The following is a 22792-nucleotide window of genomic DNA, read 5'->3' as shown; positions in this document are numbered from 1 at the left end:
CTCCAGCATGCAGGATGTCACGCCCATCATATTTACCTAGAAGAGGCGTGGCCCGCGTCATGGCCGAGTTTTCGCTTTTTAATTAATGATCTGCAAATTTAGCTCAAAACGAGAGTCGATCTTAAAGTTAAAGATGTTTTTAACCTTGTTCATGGTTTTATTGTGTTTCCATAGTGTTGTCTATGGTAAGTCTACTAAGCATATAGAATCCAAAAAGCTTTTCTCGACTTTGTTTTCATATCTCAGTGCCTTCTAGTACTTACAGTATAGTATACATAAAACAGCTAGTCTAATCTCTATTATAATCACATAATTATTTGTATTTCTTCAGCCCAATATTCAGTGAGTGTGGAGAGACCATGTCCAATGGAAACAGTCACTTTCACCTGCACTGCTCCTGGAGATTTCTTGAGATGGGAACCGTCAGATACAACTCGTCCAATCACTGTCCTCTCCACCTCTGGTCTCAATGTAGCCAATGTTGTATCAGGTTACACTGTGACACTGATTGCATTCAACGACACTACTTTAACGTCTACTCTGTCAAGAACAGCAGAGAATGGGACCACTGTGTCCTGTGTGGGTATTGTGCCTACTCTAATCACTATAGGATCTTCAACAATCCGATTGGTTGGTGAGTTGCAGTTAGTGCCTCGTCTATTGTCTGTATTCAATAAGTTACATATAGATCTACCAAGACCACCTTCCATCAGACACTCCATTCTGAGCAGCTCAGCCGATGCAGTTAGTGTATCTGTACTGTGGGACCCTCCTACTGAGACTGGTGGTAGAGATGACCTCACCTACACAGTGACCGTCTTACCTCCGGCCCAGCTCTCTGCTACTGTCCTCACATCCACCTCTGTCACTGTGACTGCTCAATACAATGTGGACTACACTGTCAGTGTTGTGGCTACCAACTGTGCTGGGAACAGTACAACTGCTGAGTACAACTTTAGGATTGGTGAGTTGACAACATTATCACATGCTAACAATTCCCTCTTACCCAGGCGGCTGTCCTGTACTGACCAATCTCACGAATGTAGCTTTTGGACCAGTCTCCAACAGATTACAAGAATCAACAGTAATCATCCAATGTGTCTCTGGGTATGAAAATCCTGTTACAATGGTGACATGTGATGATGAACTGATGTGGAGTCCAGACCCTGAGACTTTTGATTGTAGTGGATCACCAACCACACCTCCTCCCACAACTCGTGAGTTAAGTTCTTGGTTGTATGGAAGTTTATCTTTATCTCCAGCCCCTCCAATGAACTGCATGGCTTCACTACTACCCTCACCAAGGAATGGCACCATCAGTGGTCATTTAGTACCAACTATACCCGGTACTCATGTGACCATTCAGTGTAACGATGGGCTGTTCCCTGAGGGCATAATTATTGTCACCTGTCTAGCTACAGGAAAGTGGGACAGGATCCCGGGGGAAATTATTTGCAGAATTGAACCTAGTAAGTGGCTTCTTTATCTACGTTAATCCATTATCTCGGGTACCCAGTTTCCTGTGTCCTGCCTGCCCCTCCCCTCAATGGAACTTTACTCAACACGCACACTAACCTAACCGAGGGCTCAGTCATTACCTTCCAATGTGATCCTGACTTCTCACTGGTGGGTGCAGCGACTGTCACTTGTAACAATTCTGGTCTCTGGGATCCTGACCCGGCTCAGTTGGAGTGTAAGTTCATTTGTGTTTCAATGCCTGTATGCTGTAAAATGGCCTAATAGGTGTGACAGCTCCAACTGTTGCAAACTTCGTAGCTGGAGGTGTTGTAGGTGCTCTAGTTGTTGTGTCGCTTATAATTGTGATAGTGCTGCTGTTGGTGGTTCTCAGGAGAAGGAGAAAAGGTGAGTTGACAAACTAAAACTAAAACATAACTATTAGTGTGTTTTTTCACAGAGAGTGTGAGGCTCAAATCAAATGATAGTATAGAAATGGATCATAAGTTTGATGTAAGCGTAACGTGTGTAGTCTCTGTGTATTGTTATGAACTGTACATTTTATTACAGGGGGAATACAGTGAACTACGACATGACGGGCCTAAGAATAGCTCAAAGAAGGTTAGTTATCTCTATATGGTATGATTTTTTTACTCACTACCTGTTTGTAACACAGTATCAGCCTCCAGCAGCAGATGAAGAAGGTTACAATAGGATCACTCATGACTTGGTGAGTATTGATGTATTTTGTGCATTAGCTTATTGCATCACCTCACAGAATCCTGCTTCACAGAATCCTGCTTCCCTCACCTATGATGAGGTCACCATCAACAGTGATAAGGTATAGCACAACCTCGTCAGCACACACATTATGATGCTGCAATGATGACTGTTCTTGTTATGTCACACAGAAAATAGCCGTCAATGAAGAGGGATACAGTGTGATGAACACTGGACAGGTATATCATACTTGTCTTCACTCAATCATTTAACTCCACTCTTTGTACAGGATGCTCAGAGGCTACCCGGCTATGGTCAGCTCGGCAATGTGGTGAGTGTGTTCAGTGGCAGTCAACATGACTAATGGGTGTCTGTATATGTGGGCATTATAACTACTACTTTCAAATCATCTTTGGTTCATAAAGAAACGGTTTGTGTAGATTTGTCCTGTGGTGCATGTACACCAATAACCGCAATATCCTGCTTCACAGATCTGTCTGAAAGATATTCTTGACTCTGTTTGTTTCCCGACACCCCAGGCTACAGTGGAGCCAGTGGTCTATGCTGCCCTTAGCTCCAGCCATCCCCACAAGAAAGGCAACACAACTACCACAGTGGACCAACATCAGGTGACCTACGCCACTGTGGATGTTGCTGCCACCAGTAGGAAGCAAGCCAAAGCAGCCACCCTCCCCACCAGCCCAACAGGTGAGTCTGTTTGTGTGATAGGCTTTGAGTCATTGTTAACGATTTTGATACCAGATATGTTAGACTGTACCATAGTGCATCCGTTCCTGGTAGTTAGAGATATCTAGCGAGATCCCATTTTTTCCGATTCAGCTGTATATAGTGTTGTTGTCTGTTCCTGTTAGACAGGCAAAACAACACTTGGAAAGACAAGATAGAAGCATCCTAATCAAAACTACCAGGAACAGACAACATTACAGCACACTTCTTCTGGAACCAGTGGAAGTGGTTCTTTGATAACCTGTCAAGTTTACAGCTTCTGGTTTTACCCTTACCTTTTAAGGCAATGGGTGATTGAGAGCTAACCTTGTCATGTGGATTCACACACTGATCATGAGTTTGGCAGCAAGATAGCTGTAGAATCCCCTCAATGTATTCATGGCTTGGGTGTTAGAAAGTGTATAGCATTCATTGCTTCCTCCAGTGACAGGTGGCCTAATTGTAGTGCTGCCCTGAAGCATAGCCTACTGAAATAATTATGTTTTAGGTGGCCTCTTTGCATTAGCGAGGTCACACTCTCTCTCTCACACACACACACACACACACACACACACACAGCCTCAGCCCCAGCCCTGCCTGATGTGGACAAGCTCCTGGACATTGACCAGGCCTTGGTCCAGATCAGGTCAATGGAACACAAATGGAGGGAGCTGGCTGAGACTATGAGGGTGCCTGAAACAATGATTGAGCAGGTACTTACTAATCTTAAATCTATCAAGGGTCAATCATTGTTCTGTACGTGGTGTGAAGGAATGTGTTGTTTTTTTAAATGATGAAAGTTGATAACAATAACAGTCTATAATTAACCCATTGTCTGGTCACACCTTAATCGTACAAATAGAAGTGCCGATCTATTGTTGGTGTAACTCACTCAAATATCTCATTTTAGATCGAGGATTCATGTGGAGTCAACCATAGTGGATGTCTAACGGAGGTGATCGACCAGTGGATGAGAAACTGTTCTGGGCGACCAACCTGGAGGGAGCTGGCTGGTTATCTCCATAATATCGGGGAAGAGCAACTGTCGCAAGAACTCCTGAATATCTATAATACTGGTAAGTAGTGGTTTCATGTGTGTTGCTGTAATAGTGGTCTGTCATTGTGTCCGTACACATGTTTAATACTCACAATCGACTGTATGTTGTTGGAAAAGCATGTTGTTGTTATTGCTATACCTATGTTTAAGCAACCCTAATAGCCTTTCTAATTGACAGTCACAATGTTGTACTCAAATTACCTTAGCTCGATCTCTAAACTGCCATCACAAAAGGTCATTATCATTATAATCATGTACTTGTACATGTACATCATGTATGTACATATGTATCCACTTATCCCAAGGGCCCACACCTGGCTTCCCTTGATTGTGTGGGCAGTATTGTGTTTTGTCCTAACTACCCAACCACTAGACACAACACTGCTTCACTTTACAACAAGCCACATTCTTGCTCTTCTCTCCATTCATTGAGAAATTGAGAACTGTGGTATACAACATAATAATTATGCTTCCCTGTTTACCAAAATGAGTCTCTGTATGTTTAACAGCTGTTAACTCGATCCAAGTAGTTTAATTGCTGGAGCAAAATACACCCTACAGTATGATTATGACCCACACTACCCCACTCGTCACACTCACTCACAGGTCGCCTCCCAGTGGAGTTGAACATGAAGGCAGTACCAAGTACCGTGTACAAGTACGACCGAGCCCCTCCCCCTCCCCTCCCCTCTCGATCCCCCACCATGACAGATGACGGTCTCGGATTACCAAAGGCACTGCCTCCCTCACGTCCTCCTAAACTGTAAGTTGAGTGCCACAAAACATGCTTCCATGTATAACTACCAATGCAATTGTATGGTAGTCAGCAATCGAAGTTTTTATAGGTAAACCTTAATCCAACGAAAGGGTGAGGTGTCCGTATAGGTTGGTATAGGTTGGGATAATGGGTCCACAGATGCATCGAATACATGTACGTGTCTCCCATGTTTGAGCTATACAAATAATTATAAACTGTGGTTCTGTCATCATAACTTTACCCTTGTATCATCTAGTAGTGTTAACGGTTCTTATCTTGATCACTTTTCCCATGCAGAACTATTGAGATAGTTCCAGCCCGTCCCCCTAAACCAGCCCCTAACAACGAACCCCCGGCACCTCCACTCCCTTCTAAGCACTACACCAAGCACTAGGTGTGTGGTACGGAATTAAAACTATTTTTAGTACAAGAATAAACTCTCAATACATGAAATCATTTTTGTTAGTTTACCCCAGATTTTAGCCACAATCATTTAATTGTCAGCTTACATGTTTAACATGTCAGGAAAGTTTTATTCAAGATAGGTTGTTTCCTCTCAATTCACTTTTTACCCAAGAATTTTTTTATCACTTAATTAATGTTTATCAAGAAACTTAGTCTCCGCTAGTGTTGGTTGATTGACATAATACATGTAATAGTAACATGTTGAGCAACTATAGAATATACATGTACATGTAGCTCATTTCAACCACTGATTACCAATTCTAAGTCCATAAATTAACTGTTTTGTTATAATACCTCAAACCATAGGCCCAGAGGAGGTTCGACAACTGTGCGCCTAGCATTAATTTTTGGCTGAATCAGCAAATCATGAAACTTGATTGCCTTTACAGATGTTATTGAGAGTGTTAGAGCTCCTATAATTATTACTAAAACTATACCTAACAATACAAGACAGAGGACTAAGTCTAAGAGGAGTGCAACATGTACCTCTAAACGCAAGTTATGAAAATGCTAAATTAAAGTTAGGCCCATGGTCGTCGGACCTCCTCTGCCATAGGCCATATACCAGGCAACTTTCAGGCAACAACAAAGAAAACTTGTATTGAGCCAAGCAGTGCATAGGTATTGCATGTTGTGTTCTATATGGAATCGTGCACACTCGGGTGCGTACATGTACATGTATGTGATGATGTTGGTTTGTAGCTCTATAGGAAGTGTCCTCCGGATTATTGTTAAATTGCACTTATGTGATGCCAGGAGCCCATAAATAAAAGAAGGAGCGGCTGACTACAGGGATTATGTTTCGTAAGTGGCTATGACCACACTTCCATATATGCAGAGTCACTTAGTGGTTGAATCCCTACACGTGTTATATGCAACTGGGCTGCGGTTTGCAAGCACTTAGTCGCTTCTACAAGGAAGTGCAGTTTCACCGGCAATTACGAAACGTGATCCCCGAGTATACGTTGAAGTTAGCCGCTCCTTCTCTTACTTATGGGCTCCTGGTGATGTGTATAGATATAATTATATCCACTATGTATAGTGCTGTTAACATAATCTGATTTTCACTGTTCATAGTCATGGCGTTGTGAGATTAATATAATAAATAGCCCTCACTTGTTTCTATGGATTAATTGTGTGGTTTTGTGGCCAATCCTATAATTATATGAAAAGTAGCTTCAAGAGTAGTGCCAATCCAAGTTAAGCCTACTGGCTTTAACAATAGTAGATAATCCTTTAAGCTGTCATTTCCTGCTTGCTTATGTCATTTCCTCTTATTGTTGGGTGTGTCTGGAATTCACCCGGAGCCCCTGTGATTACGGTCTACTCACTGATTGGTGTTTCCATAGCAAAGCTTGACATCATAAATATCATGAATATCATTTGTGTATCTGAATTGAAATTTTGTACTCAGACTTTGAACATTGGTGGGAAGCTTGGTTGCTTTTATGGCGTACTTTTAATGTTTCCGTAATGCATCGTTGGACTCTACACAGAAACTTAATAATAGAATGCTATATAATTATAACCTCTAATTATTCTTTATATGTACACGTACATGACAAGGCTTTCAGGCATGACAATCAACACACTTGACACAATGCCAACTGTCTGTATAATTATTGTTCCCTACATTAAAATATATGTGCTGTACATAGCATGTATCTATAGGTGGGCAGGCATGCACTAATGCATGTTAGTTTTTCCTGCTATGAAAGCACTTAGTATGACCACGTTAGGTTATAAAGTGAAAGTAAAGTCTGTTTACTTTCCTGGTTGTTTATGATTGCAGCAGCAGCTGCATGTGTATAGGTGTATATATAATAATGTATTGCACATGTTCACACATACATTATAGTTGATGTTCAATACAATAGTTGTTGTCACTCTAAGGGATAGTTATTATAGGAAGATTATTGTCTGTTTGTGGTAGTTGGGGTATACTTATTTCAGTGAAAACTTGTATTGAGCCAAGCTGTGCATAGGTATTGCATGTTGTTATTAGGTCTTTATCCTGCATAAATAAATGTTGTATTAGTGCTGTAGCATGTATCTCTATAGGTGGGCATGCATGCATTAAATGCATGTTGGTTTTTCCTGTTATGAAAGCAGTTTATTAGTATGACCATGTTAGGCTATGAATTCCCGTTTACTTTCCTGGTCGGTTATACATTCATGTGATGCCAGCAGCTGTGTAGGTATATATAATATAAGTACGTGCACATGTTCACACACATACATTGTGTACCTGGTGCTAGTGCATTGAAATGTTGAGTTATTATAGGAAGATGATTGTCTGTTTGTGGTAGATGGCTTAGTTTATCTTTCAGTGATATGGTTTCTATATAATAACATTTCAACTAATGGGTGGTTTTTAATACATGTAGTCTCAACTGTCAACACTTTAAGTGTATTCATTTGCCCATGAGGGGGAGTAACTCTATAGATATTCATTTAGTTCCTCTTGAATTTTTCACATTTATAACCAACACTGGTTGAAACATGATTATGCATGATTGTAATTCAAGAGTAGGTCAGCTCCGCAGATATCTTGCACTAAATATTTCCCCTACTTAAGGTGGTGTGTCTATAACCAATCCCAAAAGGGTCATTTAGCAAAATGAATTGAGTAGAGCAGGACAAGCAGGGTAGTTGCTCCTGTCATAGTGCCCTTTATGGGAAACTTAAGGCACTAGAGAAAGCAAAACAAAACACAAACGAGAGACTATGATAACGAAACTATAGGGAGAAACAGGAAAAGTTGAAAAGAATAAAGAATGCTACACACTCCGACTTTACCATACCATAGGGCAATAATACATTGGGCCTTTGAACACATTACCTGCTCATGGCTATTAACCTATTCCATTGGCTTGTGGTAGAATCACTAGTTTAGCAATGTAATTATGTGTGATGTTTAAATGTGGACACCCTTGTCCAGATTGTAAGATGCTTACTATGTATAATTATGTTTAGTTAACACTCTTTACCTAATCAGCTTCGAAGTCAATACTATAGTGTCTGATCAAGTATGTACATTCACTCATGAACATACACAAGATGGCATAAGTGTCGTGCATACCGGTATACCATCAACAATTTATGAACTCACAGCAAGTGTACAAAATGAAACTAATTTAAGTGATACAATAATTATAACATGGTGCAAGATACTGTCAGACTACAACAAAAAAATGATGCAACATCCGATTGCATTAGCAGGCCATCATTTAAGCTTGAGATTGATTTAATAAGCTTATAATTGGTATCGTTTGCAAAACGTAACACGAGGCATAGTTGATCTGTTCAGGTAAATTGTTATTGTAAACAAGTGGTACACCTGAACGAACAGGAAGAAGTGCGGATCGACCAGTAATTGATAAAAAAATTATGTCTGTTCGATATAGATAAGAGCTAATTAAACCAGTATACCACAAGGAGCCTGTAATCCCCATGTTCCACTGCATAGCTTTAGGACAAAGCTTTCTAATTGTGTCCACATCCACGGTTGTAGATTGTATGACCCTTAATTGGGTTACCAATAATTGTGTCCATTAAATAATGGTTGTGTATAGATTGCATGACCCTTTATCAGAACTTGCCTCACTTGATGTTTATTGTGTAGTGGATCTTTACCGTCTGTTTTGTCTCAGCTGCTGTACTGAAGTGGTTGACTATTAAATGGAGGATGCAAGGAGTTGCTCTGGCCAGACGACCAACATGGAGGGAGCTGGCAGATCATAATTATCTTAGCAAGATCTGGGAGGAGCAACTGGCAAAGAAACTCCTGAGGCTGCTGCTAGCTGGTGAGTATGCATCAGTATGTTTAATAGATATTGGCATGTGATAGATCTAGTGGTAATGCACCTATCAATGTGTCGCCCCACCCTCGGGGCCGGGGGGGGTCGGGCTAACATGGGGGATTTGACCATACCTTAGGTCAAATTCCCCCTGGTGGGGGGAAGGATTCTGTGTTCAAATCTCCTAGTCAACAGGGAGTTTGAGCACCAAGCAGTTGCAAACAGGTTATAAAAGCAGTCTTTATAATTACTACGCAAAGCCAGGTCAAATCCCCAAGTATGGAGTAACATTTCAAGTCAAGTTAAAGTCAAAATCCCCCGTATGTCCCGGGGGGGGGGGGGTAGTGCATAATGTAATGAGTAAGTGAGACTGAAACTTTTGTTCAAGCATACATGTACGTACATCTACGTAAGCACCACAGTAGAGTACATGTCCAGTAAGATTCACCTGCATGCATGAATCATCCCTGATTTCATTTTAAGTTGTCATTCCCTTTAAATGCATCTATTGACTGTTTTAAAACTAACGGCTGTAGCTCTGATAACTGTGCGTGCGTGTGTGTGGGGGGAGGGGGGGAGAGGGGGGGGAGGGGGGGGGGGGCACACACACACACAAGCACAGATATCTGCTTAACTGTTGTCTCACTTCATGTTTATTGTAGAGTGGGTCTTTACCGTCTGTTTGGGCTCAGAGTGATTGTTGCTTATCTGTTCTGAAGTCTTTACCAAATCTATTCACCCTAGTACAAAATGTGTTTGTTGGTTGACTGATGCTTACCATTTATAAACTTTTCATACTGTCTATGTTTACTGATATTTAGGGCACTTAATAATATGATAGAGAGAGGTTTTCCTTTTATTTAGAGGATATAGTTTTTGAGTATAGGAAATTTCGGGGACGGAAGCACTGTCCTTATTATTTTATTATTTACAGCGTCCCTTTTCTCTGAAGGTTCTTTGTTCATTGTTCCACTGTATTTCACTATCTCTCCCTCCCCTCAGGTACTATGTGGCTGAGGGTGTGAGGCTCTACTCTCAGGAGACCTGGAGGGTGGTCACACAAACCAGGGGAGTGCAGCTGGTCGAGCAGCACATCTACAAAGTGGTGAGTAGGTGATTGGAACACAAATGTGGACGAGCTAGTCAAATCCAGCAGCACAAATTTGTTAGTTGAGATCTCTATCATTATTGCAATAGCTAAATTAAGGTACCATAATTATAATTATGCTTGATCAGGAGCCGCGGCTACTAAATGTTTCATTTTGCTGGAAGAGGAGTCGAGGCTACAATTCGAGAGAGGCCACTGTTTATTTAAGAGCAGCGTTTATTAATTCAACAACCTTAGTTTGTCATCAAAAGTTCTTTTCACCTGCATAAACTTGAACTCTGCCATGAGAAAGTCTTTGTGAAGCACTAACAAGCTGCTACCTGTACCTAGTAGCTACGTACATATAGCTAGCTGCTAGTATCAATAATTTTTTTGGCTACCACGTGCAGAAATGCTAGAGTCAAAGTTCACTGAGGCTACTATTTGAGAGCGGCTACTAAATGTTACATTTTGCTAGCAAGGGAGGCTACTATTTGAGTGCGGCCTTTATACAAGAGCGGCCTCTGATCGAGCATATACGGTATCTTGTTTAATAAGGTGATGTATCTGTGCAGGTAGGCTTACATATCTCAGAGCCACGAAAATGCATCCCACAAACTAACTAAGTATTGCTCAACTACGAATGTGTGACCGGCTATATGGTAGATTGTTTCCATGGAAGGTGTGTTTAGTTAAAACGACACTTTTTGGCGAGTCAAATAGCTGTATTTTAATCGATTCTGACAGTGCAATCGTTTAATTAGTAGTAGGTTAGCTCATAATTTTCAGTAGAACAATGCTATGTATCGTAAGTATGTTATTGAAGCAGTCTCAATCTTGTTGTGATGTTGATGTGTGTGTGTGTGTGTGCAGGTGAACTTCTACATCTCCCAGAGCCAGGGAGCCAATCATGCAGTGAGAGAGGCAGTCTGTATCTGTACTGCAGAGCTGGGCACTAAGGTGAGTGGGTGGTCATGTGATGGTGCCTGTGTAATCTATATCCCCTAGAGTCCGATATCATGTGTTCAGTAGCACACATAATTATGTTTACACATTACAGCTCAACAATTCAACCCCATCCACCCACACACACACCCACCCACACACACACACACACACACACACACACACACACACACACACAGGTGAAGGATTGTCTGAAACCCTACGTGGGATGACTGGTGAGTGGTACTGTTGTAGTGTTTCCATGACGATGTGTGGAGCTTTATGGTGTAGTGGGGTATGGGATAAAGGTATGCTAGCTTATAATTATGTACATGTACAAGGTGTTCGTGATAAGGGTATGTGTTTTTGTAGATGTTGTGGTAGATAAATGTGTCACAAGAGAATTCTCAAGTGAGCTTGTGAATGTTGTTGTGCGATGTGAATAGAGGCAATACGTAATAGCAGTTTTAACCAAATCTAATCTTGTACCCCCCTCCAGTTTCCTTTTCTCCTGCTTGGAGAGCTGAGTGGTGTGAGTTGGTGTGGTGACCGAGTGTCCTCCCTCCTCCCCCTCTGTGCTGAGACACTACAACACAGACACTACCCTCAACACATCAACCTCCTGGAGACACTGCTCAAACTGGTGAGATGGGTGATAAAAGGATACTCATTGTATCATTCAGTATGACTCCAGAGGAGGTCCGACATGCGTGCACGAATCACTATAAGTTCAATTTCAGTGCATTAATGTCATTGCGTGATAACGTCCAGGCCAAAAAATACACTAGCACTTGTAATTATTCGTGCACGCATGTTGGGCGTCCTCTGGTGACCCTATAATTATGCTCTCTAATTAGTTATAAAGTTAATTTAGTGATGTATATTTGTGTAATTGTACTGTGACTATACATGTATCTAACTTCTTTGAGTGTGTTCGATGTTGCTCTGTCCTTGTTTCCTACATTCAATAGATAATGAGATCTGCAAACTCCACTTAATTACATGTACCCCCCCCCCCCACCCACAGAGCACTGCTCGAGTGGACTGTCTCACCTCACTCTGTCAGCTGTGGGGAAAATGATCCTCAGAGGGAAAATACAATCCAATGTGAGTCTTTGAATATTATCTACGTAGCTACATCACTTATGCCAACAACTCTGTTTACATTGTTTCCTGAGGCCCTACCGCAGCCAGCGGGTATAGTAGTCTGTTGGTTTGTTTGTTTGTTTGTTTGTAATGTGTGGGTCTGCTTACCTGGATGCCATAGCACTGTGTTTACAGCATGGATAGCCTTAACACAACAATTAATTATTTAATAGTGGCAGATTTTTATGTTAAAGCTTCGTTGTCGAATAAAAGCGAGTAAAAGCTAAGTTTAAACTTGTATGTTACAGCTAGCTAACTACACGCGGCTTTTAATTCGAGGTACACTAGCTGATCGTGTGAAAACAACACTACAAGTATGAAAGCCCCTTTAAGAAACATTAAGAACCTTTGAAGATAGTTGCACTGTATTAAGGGACCTAACTGGCTGCGGTTGTATTTTGCAATCCTGTTATAGCTATAGTTTAGTTAGTTTAGAGTGTATCACCTTCTGAATCCTTTGTATTCTGTAACAGATCACCAAGTTGTGGGTGACCACTACATTCCTTGTCTTATCTCCACTTTGTACTTCATTCATATATCTCTTTCTTTAACCTTGTAAGCTGCTGCTAGGCAATCAATATTGTTGTACATTGAGTGCTTAAAGCTTCCTGAACAGCTGTCTGAAAGATTGTGTTTAACTTAATAGTAGATGATTGTGTTTTTAGATGCAAAGATTATTGTTCATCCTCTCCCTGCCTCAGATCCTCTGGTATTGATCCCCTGGAACGGCTGTATTTAGGGAGATTCATTGTATCCATGACAACCCAGCTCACACAGACCAGCAGATGTACTCATGTGGTTCACTGGTCCCCAGCATGAGGATAGGAGGATGTATGGACTCACACTATCACAAGCCGTGGGAGAAGAGTGAAGAGTGAGGGTGTGTTATGTGTGTGGATATATGCTATGTGATTGAGGGTGTAGTGAGGTATGGGATAAAGGTATGTTGATGTTATGTAGATTAGGTGTACTGATCATTTACAAAAGATGTGTGTTATAGTACTTTTGTAGATGTGCATGTAGTACCCGGTGGTCACTAGTGATACACAAGGATCCGGTGGTCACTAGTCAGTGGCGGATCTAGGATTCTTGAAAGGGGGGTTCCAGGGGTCAAGGACTGTTAAATTTATCTAAAAAAAAGGTCGCCACTTCTTCGAAACAGTGAGCATGTGCATTAACACACCGAATTTTTTCCTAAAAAAATATCATCACATTTAATAAGCAATCTGCATGCACTATGCTGGAGAGTTTTTAGCCTTCATAGTCACTGAAACTGCACAGACAAAGACTAACAAGGACTAAAGGTAAGTGAGAAGTGCATGTGAAGCTAGTAAGAAAGGAACAACTTGCTAACTAGCTGCTTGAGCCTCCCACTCACTTCTTTCTCAAAGGGGGGATTCAATTGAACCCAAAGAACCCCCTCTGGATCCGCCACTGTTAGTGATACACAAGGATCCAAGTGTTCAAGTGTTGAGTACAGCTTGTGTGCGATGTAAATTGAGGCCAGAGTATAAGTATTGTACCTCCCCCCCTTCAGTTCCCTTCTCCAGCTTGAAATGCTCTCTCTCACTTCTTTTCGAGTGTGTTTAATGTTTTTCTCTCCCTTTCTCTGTCCACAGTTGCCTGCCCAAGTCGCTGGGTGAGGGAGTGTTTAAGAGACACCTCGAGCTGCATCTTCTATGGACTGACTGGTGAGTTGTTAGGACTGCATGTGTAGGAGCTATTACTTTCAATGGCATAGAAAAACTTTGTGTCCTTGTTTCCTAGCTATTTCAATATTGATGATGTAGATCTACATACAGTTATTTACATGCACCCCGCCCCCTCACAGAGCAGTGGCAATGCCCTGGTGCAGTCTGCTGGAGTGGACTGTCTCTATCAGCTGCTGGGGAGAATGATCCTCAGAGGGAAAATAATACAACATAATCCAATGTGAGTCTTTGCGTAATGTCTATCGTTTACTATAATTATATATGAACATTACAATCGTGTAACTCAAAGTCCTGCTCATTAAGCTTAATTAGGCTTAGGACGACTTTACCTATGTACATTCAATCCCTTCAGCCACTCTCTCCTCCTTTCTACCTCCATAATCTAACCCCGTAATGGCATTATTATTGCTTAATTAATATCCTAACTTCATGCCAGATCTTTATGTGCTGATGTTCCATACTTGCTGCAGGAATCTTGACAAGTCTGAAAGAACAGTATACAATGTACAATTATATAGCTTGTTGTTTTTCTTACATTTGAAGCAATATAATTATGTGTACGTTTACTCTTTGTTCATCAGTTTAAATATGTGAACGGATGCAGCTATTGTTTGCATTGTTCTCAATTATACATATCCGATGCTGAATATAAACAATGCCATTATTATTTTATGAAAGTTGCAAAGAAAACAATTAACAATTTATAATTATACTCAAAGCTAGGGTATAATGCACATAACAATTATTATTACCGCACATCGAGGCATAATTAATAACCGCATGCTGAGCTTGATTGATCACTTGGTTCATGAAGAAAAAACACGTGTACTCAATTTTCTGATTGAGAGAAAAACCATATAGATCTATAACTTGGGCTACACCCTCGTGGTCAGGAGGTTTACTGTCATAAACCCCTCTATAATATAATTATAACTGTACATTAACTAATACATAGGTTTTACATATATAATTGTCTATAATTATAAGTTATACTAGGAGCCCATATAAATAAGAGATCGATCTAGAATTCTTATTTAATATGGGCTCCTGGTTATAATTATACGTATACGCTATCAAAAACACTAAGTCTACAACAAACAAAATACCAACAGAATGATAATTATTGCAATGTAACTTGTTGAATGCTATTCATAAAGAGTGAACGAGTTTCACAGTCCTAATGGTCCATACGCCTGGTTTGTGTTGAGTTCAATCTCCTCTTTGGGTGACACCTCCTCATAAACAGGACCAACTGGTGCAGTGGACGCTGCGTTAGTTTGTCCTTCAGTTGTTGGGAAGTACACTGTTTTCTTACGAAAGAAAAGATACATCACTAGCAGTCCAGTGAGGAATCCAATGACTAGAGTGACAATGAAAGTGATGACCACACTGATAGCGACAGTTGCAGAAGTGGAGAACAAGGGAGCGACAGTAGAAACTGTGAGATATGACTGTATTAATTTTGGGATAGCAAACAATTACTGACCTACACACATGATTGCCTCAGGCTCAGTGCTCCAGACTCCAGTATTAGTGCAAGTGATGGTGTTGGATCCAGTCAGTGAGAGTCCATTGTCACACTGGTAAGTCAGAACTGTTCCCTCCAACACTGTCTTGTTCAACCTCTCATACTCAACTATAGCACCATTGCAAGGCTCAGTAGGAAGAGCGCAGTTGACTATAAGAAAATGACTGTATGAGTACATGTTTGTATCTGAATCAGCTCAACATGAGTATCCAATAACCTGCCATTGAATACATGTACTTATATATAATTAAGAAGTGTGGAACAAAGGCGGTGTACATACATAATACAATTTTACGTTGCAGAAATAACTTTTAGTTATGCCTCTAAACCAAGGCCAAGCCAACTTATTTACATGCTTCAAGGATGCTTTTGTGAAACTCTAAAAAAACCCAACGCCACCCACTCTATAGAGGTTATTTGTTATCACACTTACCAGTGTGGTTTGGGAAGCCTAACAATTTCCCTATGTCTAAAAACTCCCGCTCTCCCTTAATTTTTTAATGAGCTTTTTTTGTTATCAGCCTGCCTACATGTAGAAGTTGGCTTGGCCCAACTACATTTCACCTGGCCTCTCCCTGCATAACAAGCTCCCAGGATTCTCCACCCACTCTCCGCTACCCCCCACATCAGTGCATGTGCTGGTCCTCACATCAGGGGGGAATAGTCCATCGTTACAGCGATAGATGACCTGTGAACCCAGTGAGAAGGGTGGTGTCCCACCACTGATGTCCACACTACCTCTAGATGGTATAGCAGGAGAACCACAGGTGATTGGGGGATCTACTGCACGAGATCAACATTCCTTTTAGAGAGTTAATTGCCCATGTATATGATACCTGTAGGACTGCCACAGTTAAAGGTCCCAGGGTCAGGAGACCACCCACTACTGCCACAGGTTGAGGTTCTCACTTCATTGTCTCCACTACAAGTGAAGGTGAGCATGGATCCACCAATAGTGACGGGAGGTGTGTTGGTGATGGTCACACCAGCAGCAGTAGACGGTGTGCGGCACACAACTGCATTGATTTAAAAGTAACGCGAGTATGTATATTTTAATAAAATTGCTAATCAATCACAGCATTCCCCATGAAACGGCTTACTCAAATCAACAATTGAAGTTTCTTGACTCATTCCAGCACAGTTGACAGCTCTGATGGTCACATTGTAGGGTGTGTTGTAGGAGATGGTGATCTGTATGGAGGTGGTATCCATGGTGACTGGTGACCCTGAGAGAGGTGTTGGGGAGATGATGAGGACATAGTTGACAGACACACCACCAGTAGAGGAGGGAGGGTCCCACTCCAGGGTGATAATAGAGGAGCTAAGCTGGTTTTGAGTAGAGGATAAACTTGGGTTGAGTGGAGAGGTTGGATTACCTGTGTGTAACATAAGCAATAAGAGACTGCATGTGTGCTATTGTTTATAATAGCTACTCACCAGCAACAGAGATTGTCCGTAGTAGTTCAACAACTGTACCATTTAATTGAGGAACAGTACAGGTGACATTGCTATCATCCAGTACGGACACTTCACTGAGGTTGATGAGAGTGGATGTCAGAGTTCTACCATCATTGCTCACAAGAACAGCCTCAAACATGATCACTCCAGATCCAAATGTGTCCCTTCGACCAACTCCAGAACCAAGCAAGATTGCACTTTGTACAGACATCAACCCAGATTCCGCTGGAGGATCCACTTGCCATCTCACTGTAGTACCAGTCACAGAGCATGTGAACAGAACTGTCTCTCCAGGACACGCCACACTCGTGTTGGACACTAAAGAGGCCTCTGTTGAAATGGTACAGGTTCATGTTCAATCACACATGAAACACAATCTCATACCTCCTTCTAATTGAGAGCCAATCATCACTGCTAACAGAAGATGCTTGATCACTAACAAGTTCACCATTTATTTAACAGGGCAAATACGTAGATCTAAAGTGCAAAAGCAAAATGTGACATCTTTACCTTTTGCTAAACTGATCTCTACTTCTCCAGTCTTGAGACAGTCAGTTATCTACATAACCTTGTGTTTACCGTACCCTGGTGCAGGAAACTCCTTTAATAGGACATTGTCCTAAAGGAGTTTCCTGCATATCAAAAGTAAAGATCATTAATGAAACATTTGCTATAGACGTCTATATTGCTGACTTAGTTAATATATAGCACGGTTGAGGAAAATAGTAGCCTGTTAGTGTTTGTTTAGCCAGCTGTTGTGATCATAAAGGTTGAAAGAAAAACTGTTAAAAACAATCGTATAACCATTATATTGATAAGTAAACACATAGTTAGCAATCAAGAAGCATAGCTACTCTGCATTTGATTTCTCCATAAGCCTAATTCGACTACAACTCATGGAATGTGGCCTCTATAGGGCAAGATAGTCATTACATAATCTCATTGTCTCATTTGTCATAAACCAAATTGATTTTGTACAATTGTAAACATGCAACCTTCCAAATTAACAATAAGCTCCACTTTTTTCTTTTCTTACTATGAGCTCTATAGCTATAACAATCAGTACCACCACAAACAGACCGTCAACAACACGTCCAACTATATTATACAACTATAGATATAATATTATGCCAAAGGCAGCAGCACTGCCACCTAGAAGGGACCACCCGCTACTGCCGAGGTTCTTCATTCCATGGCAAGTGACTGAAAGTGAGCATAGATCCATGAATCGTGACGGTATGTTGCAATTGGTGATTGTTAAAACACATGGTGTGGGACACACAGCAGCAGAGGAATATAACTGGCTTACTCAGATCCAAAATTTGATTTTCATTAAACATTATTTATAGCGCTGATTGTGCATATGCATGCACAAAAAAATCACGTAGAAGGTAATAAAGGATCTCGAGTCCCAAAAACAACACTATATCGTGTGCTGGTGGTCCATGACAAACAAACATACATACAAATTGCAAGGTACAACAAGGGACTCACTTCGCTCACCCCAATTAAGTGTACAGAGACAGATGTAGTGAATTTTTTTACTTGGTGCAATTATAGTTAGGTCACTTTCCATGTATTGTTACTATTGCAAATTCCCCCATTGTGTTGTACAATCCCTTCTCCCCTTTACTTATTAATTTTAAGTAGCTGTCTTTTGCATTTGTTATGTTAATTCGATCTTCAATGTGCAATAAATTATATCCAACCATCAACCTCAACTTGCTATTAGGCCCTGATAAATTATGCTCGGAATAATTTTAGCATAATAGGTGTCTAAAGGAATAATAGGCATCAATGTCCATTTTCATTAAGTTTTTGCATAACGATGTTTTCATGGCAAAAAATGACTGAAGGTGAATTTAGTCTCATGATCAGCCGCCCTTTTAGGAATACCTAAGTATGGATCAGTTCAATTCAGCGAGATAACACGATATATTAATTATGTCTTGAGTCAGTTGTACATGTGTGTTGTGTTTATTTTGACGTCTTAATTTTTAAAAATCAGAGAAAAATTGGATTTTTATGAGAATAATAAATTATTGGCACATTTTTCAAGAATTAATTAAAGAATAGAATAATGGGCGAAAAAAAGCATAATTTATCAGGGCCTACTTGCTAATAGACAGTCTCGCACGTCTTCTCAAAGCTGAATTAGGGAAGTATAGCTCCAATACTAACTTGTCCGCAGAAATTGACTCATTAAGCATATAGATCTACATGTATAGATGACTATATTGAAACCTGGAGGGTTCACTGTAGCCTCTACCATAGATAGAGCAAAGAGGGATTGGCGACAAAATCGACCTCGAATAACCATCCGTGTTGCCCCGGCGTTACTCAAGGCTGTCTACTTCAACGTAGGAAGACAGCCTCGAGTAAAGCACAGGCTGGGAATGGTTGAGGAGACAACTGATCAGTGTCTTACTGTCAGTATAACAATCCTGCTGCTGATTTTAGACTTCATTTCCATAAAAAAACGGTGAAAAGAGGTGAAAAAAGCGCTATGTACCTGTAGCTCTTTCTCAACAATCTAGAAACAATTTTGGGAATTTCCACATAATACACATCATCAAGAAGCATGGAAATAAAGTTTTGGGGGGTCTTAGAAAGCTCTGTGTAAGGCCTCAAACATAAAAAAAGTGTTTCGCGGCGTTACGGTGGGGGACAACACGCATCGTTTCAGGATTAAGCCACACCCCTTGCACAAAAGTCTACGTTTTAACTTCCGTTGCCAATCCCTCTCTTCTTTATCTATGCCTCTACACAGGCTCTCCTTTTTCTCATGATCGTTCAATAAGATAAATACTGTATTAATCGTTCAATGAGATAAAATACGGTATTAATTGGAGGAATAAAGAAAGAAATAGACGTAGAGTTAGAGAGCCTGTATCGGGAAGTCGCGTGAGGGTAGAAGGGTGGTAGAGGGTGGAAAAATGAGCGTGGGCATGCTGAACTAGAGATGTTGGACTGCCCACGCAGAGATTTATGACTAATCAAACTTTGCCTGCAGCAAGCTGGACATGGACTTGGAACTGGAAGTTTGCAAGCACTATAGCTAGCTATACCTTAGGCTTAGCTAGATGATCTACTAGTCTAGATTGTGTGTTCAGATTCTATCAGAGTATCACCTTTTCTTGTGGGAGAATACCTTATGTCACGATTGTGGGCTACATATCGCCCACGTGTATAAAAATCCTTGTGGATCACGCAATATCCCAAACAAGGCCTTACTTTTTCTTAACTGTACGCCCATTTCTTTCTTTGCTGCCTCACTATGTCTGTCATGGATGAACAGTGACAACAGCAAGAAAAAGTAAGGCCTGGGAACGAGGCTAGGTTCACTGTATATATATACATGCAGTCACTTATTATCCTAACTTCATGATAATTATGCTGTTTCTGTACCAATATTTATGTATGTGCTGTGATGCATTTCCTTTAGGACAATTTTGATTATTATTTTTGTTGCATATGCGATGGTTTTAATGAAAATATGTATTAATTTTGTGCTATCAAACTATACAGCGTAAACTTGTACTAATCTAACTTAAACGAGCATGCTGACTATAAAATAGGAATTCAATGACTAGAGTGACAATGAAAGTGATGACCACACTGATAGTGACAGTTGCAGAAATGGAGAACAAAGGAGCGACTGTAGAAACTGTGAGATGAGATAGTATACATATGCATGTACTATGGGCAAATACAAATTTAAGCTCATCACCTTCAGTCATAAGTACACACTTGATTGCCTCAGGCTCAGTGCTCCAGACTCCAGCATTAGTGCAAGTGATGTTGTTGGGTCCAGTCAGTGAGAATCCATTGTCACACTGGTAAGTCAGCACTGTTCCCTCCAACACTGTCTCATTCAACCTGTCATAGTCCACCATAGCACCGTTGCACAGCTCAAGAGGAAGAGAGCTGTTGGCTATATGGACGGTCAAAAAGTGATAATTATGCTTGACTGTATTACGAGCACCCAATAGCCTGCCAAAGAAAATAATGTGGAACAAAGGCTGTGTACGTAAGCTAATATACAATTGAATGTCTATAGAATGAACTTTTTCGAAGGAAATCAAGCCTCTAAACAGCTATAATAATTATACATTTCACCTGGCCTCTCTCTGCACACCAAACTCCCAGGGTTCTCCACCTACTCTCCCCTATACCCCCCATTAGTGCATGTGCTGGTCCTCACATCAGGGGGGAACAGTCCCTCATCACAACGATAGCTAACCAGTGAACCCAGTGAGAAGGGTGGTGTCCCACCACTGATGTCCACACTACCTCAGGATGGTGCAGCAGCTAGGAGAACTGCAGGTGACTGGGTCTAATATGAGTGGAGGCTATCCTTGGGTTTAATGGAGAGGTTGAATTACCTGTGTGTAAATAGCTACTCACCAGCAACCAATAATATTATTGTCTGTAGTTCAACATTAAATGAATCGAAAACAGAACAGGTGACATTGCTATCCATCCAGTACAGACACTTCACTGAGGTTGATGAGAGTGGACGTCACAGTTCCACCATCATTGCTCACAAGAACAGCCTCAAACATGATCACTCCAGATTCAAATGTGTCCCTTCGACCAACTAGAGAACTAATGAAGATTGCACTTTGTACTGACATCAACCCAAAGTCTGCTGGAGGTTCCACTTGCCATCTCAATGCAGTACCAGTACCAGAGCATGTGAACAAAGCAGTCTCTCCAGGACACACCACACTCGTATTAGACACTAGAGTCTGAGAGGCCTCTATGTTGAATGGAACAGGTTCATTCAAACATCAAAATACACCTAGCTTAATTGTTATTCATACCTCCCATCTGAGAGCTAATCAATACTACTAACAGAAGATACTTGAAGTTGATCACTAACAAGTTCACCATCATTATTTTAACAGGACATAGACAAGTAAAGTGCAAAAGCAAATTGTGACATCTTTACCTATTGCTATGATACTTCTTCTCCAGTCATGAGACAGTGGGTTTATTGTGTGTGGGTATTACATTATAACGTTGTGCTTGTTGTGTTTACCGTATATACGAGTTGTTCTAAAGTTCCAATCTGGAGTTTTCCTGCATGTCAAAAGTAAAGATTGTAACTGACGAACATTAATTTTGCAACTTAAATATGGTGTGTGATGTACGTGTATACTAGAACTTTATGGTGCAGTGGGGTATGGGATAAAGGTAACAAAAGGTAACATAATAATCTTAATGGCATGCATGTGTGGTAGATAAATAATAATAATTATGGTGGTAATGTGGTGGTCATGCATAAAATTATAGATCTATATATACACTACCAGTATAAATAGAAGAGAAAGAAGGATTGGAAACGGAAGCGATTCATGTGATATTTTACATTGAAGTCTACAAAGTGGCTCTGGGACCATCTGTATAATAATACTGAATCATATGCCCCCTAATATAATAATATTATAGGACTGGTATAATAAAGCGCTTCTTCATACTTGCATGTATATTCCTATAGTACCTGTAGAGAGAAGTTCACGGTCACCATGCATGGACGCCTGTATCGAAACAAGGAAATCTAACTTACAAAATGAGACTATAAATTATAGAAAGACCAACGACTATAAATTATTAAGTCAGGAGACATGCATGCTGATCATATTCCAGGTCTCGTCTTCGCCGCAAACTGAAGAAGATATGCCGATGAGATAGACATACCCTCATCTCCAGCTCAGCCAGAAGAATCACAAAACCAGAAACAGTAACTTGTCATATAGACAATTAACTGGAACGTACGGATATTCAATTTCCATGCAGATGAACCTTCAATCTATGGGTGGAGTATCCACTGGAACTGTAACAGAACAATCTACCTAGAAGTTACTTAGCTTTGTATCAGTAGAAAAAGGTTTTGTACTGTGCTCTGTGCATGTGTGTGTTCTATCCTTGCT

The 22792-nt window shown here is 40.8% G+C and overlaps 3 protein-coding genes across 4 annotated transcripts in view; 1 reads left to right on the top strand and 2 right to left on the bottom strand.

The window, feature by feature from the left end:
* LOC135348938 (mucin-2-like) overlaps nucleotides 1–22792 on the bottom strand; it is a 97115-nt gene that overhangs the window by 16930 nt on the left and 57393 nt on the right. The window lies entirely within an intron of this gene.
* LOC135348014 (uncharacterized) lies at nucleotides 121–5310 on the top strand. 2 transcript variants are annotated; one of them, XM_064546178.1, is made up of 18 exons: nucleotides 121–185; nucleotides 332–634; nucleotides 689–964; nucleotides 1011–1217; nucleotides 1263–1469; nucleotides 1517–1693; nucleotides 1744–1863; nucleotides 1916–1968; nucleotides 2026–2076; nucleotides 2132–2185; nucleotides 2249–2296; nucleotides 2367–2414; nucleotides 2465–2506; nucleotides 2715–2883; nucleotides 3481–3614; nucleotides 3812–3977; nucleotides 4565–4721; nucleotides 5013–5310. In XM_064546178.1, the coding sequence occupies exons 1-18, from the start codon at nucleotides 134–136 to the stop codon at nucleotides 5107–5109; spliced, it is 2361 nt and encodes a 786-aa protein (XP_064402248.1). In that variant the 5' UTR covers nucleotides 121–133; the 3' UTR covers nucleotides 5110–5310. The 2 variants fall into 2 exon arrangements, with proteins under 2 accessions (XP_064402248.1, XP_064402246.1); XM_064546176.1 differs by having other exon boundaries at nucleotides 2234–2296.
* LOC135348470 (uncharacterized) lies at nucleotides 14923–17449 on the bottom strand. Its single transcript, XM_064546693.1, has 7 exons — nucleotides 17241–17449; nucleotides 16836–17186; nucleotides 16499–16774; nucleotides 16235–16414; nucleotides 15963–16181; nucleotides 15357–15548; nucleotides 14923–15308 (listed from the first exon to the last, which is right to left on the bottom strand). Exons 1-7 carry the CDS (start codon nucleotides 17305–17307, stop codon nucleotides 15040–15042), a joined length of 1554 nt encoding a protein of 517 aa, XP_064402763.1. The 5' UTR covers nucleotides 17308–17449; the 3' UTR covers nucleotides 14923–15039.

This window comes from Halichondria panicea, chromosome 1 (genome assembly GCF_963675165.1).
Source record: "Halichondria panicea chromosome 1, odHalPani1.1, whole genome shotgun sequence".
Classification (NCBI taxonomy): domain Eukaryota; kingdom Metazoa; phylum Porifera; class Demospongiae; order Suberitida; family Halichondriidae; genus Halichondria; species Halichondria panicea.
Note: the sequence above shows the minus strand (reverse complement) of the source record. Positions and strands in the feature narration are given on the sequence as shown.

Excerpts from the sequence above, each read along its gene's own strand:
- LOC135348014 (XM_064546176.1), top strand. The coding sequence starts at position 134 with ATGTTTTTAACCTTGTTCATGGTTTTATTGTGTTTCCATAGTGTTGTC. Across the intron at positions 2,077-2,131 it reads CTAAGAATAGCTCAAAGAAG|TATCAGCCTCCAGCAGCAGA; the intron begins GTTAGTTATCTC and ends TTTGTAACACAG. Across the intron at positions 2,186-2,233 it reads ATAGGATCACTCATGACTTG|AATCCTGCTTCACAGAATCC; the intron begins GTGAGTATTGAT and ends ATCACCTCACAG.
- LOC135348470 (XM_064546693.1), bottom strand. The coding sequence starts at position 17,307 with ATGGTGAACTTGTTAGTGATCAAGCATCTTCTGTTAGCAGTGATGATT. Across the intron at positions 17,187-17,240 it reads TGGCTCTCAATTAGAAGGAG|AGGCCTCTTTAGTGTCCAAC; the intron begins GTATGAGATTGT and ends CCATTTCAACAG. Across the intron at positions 16,775-16,835 it reads ACGGACAATCTCTGTTGCTG|GTAATCCAACCTCTCCACTC; the intron begins GTGAGTAGCTAT and ends TGTTACACACAG.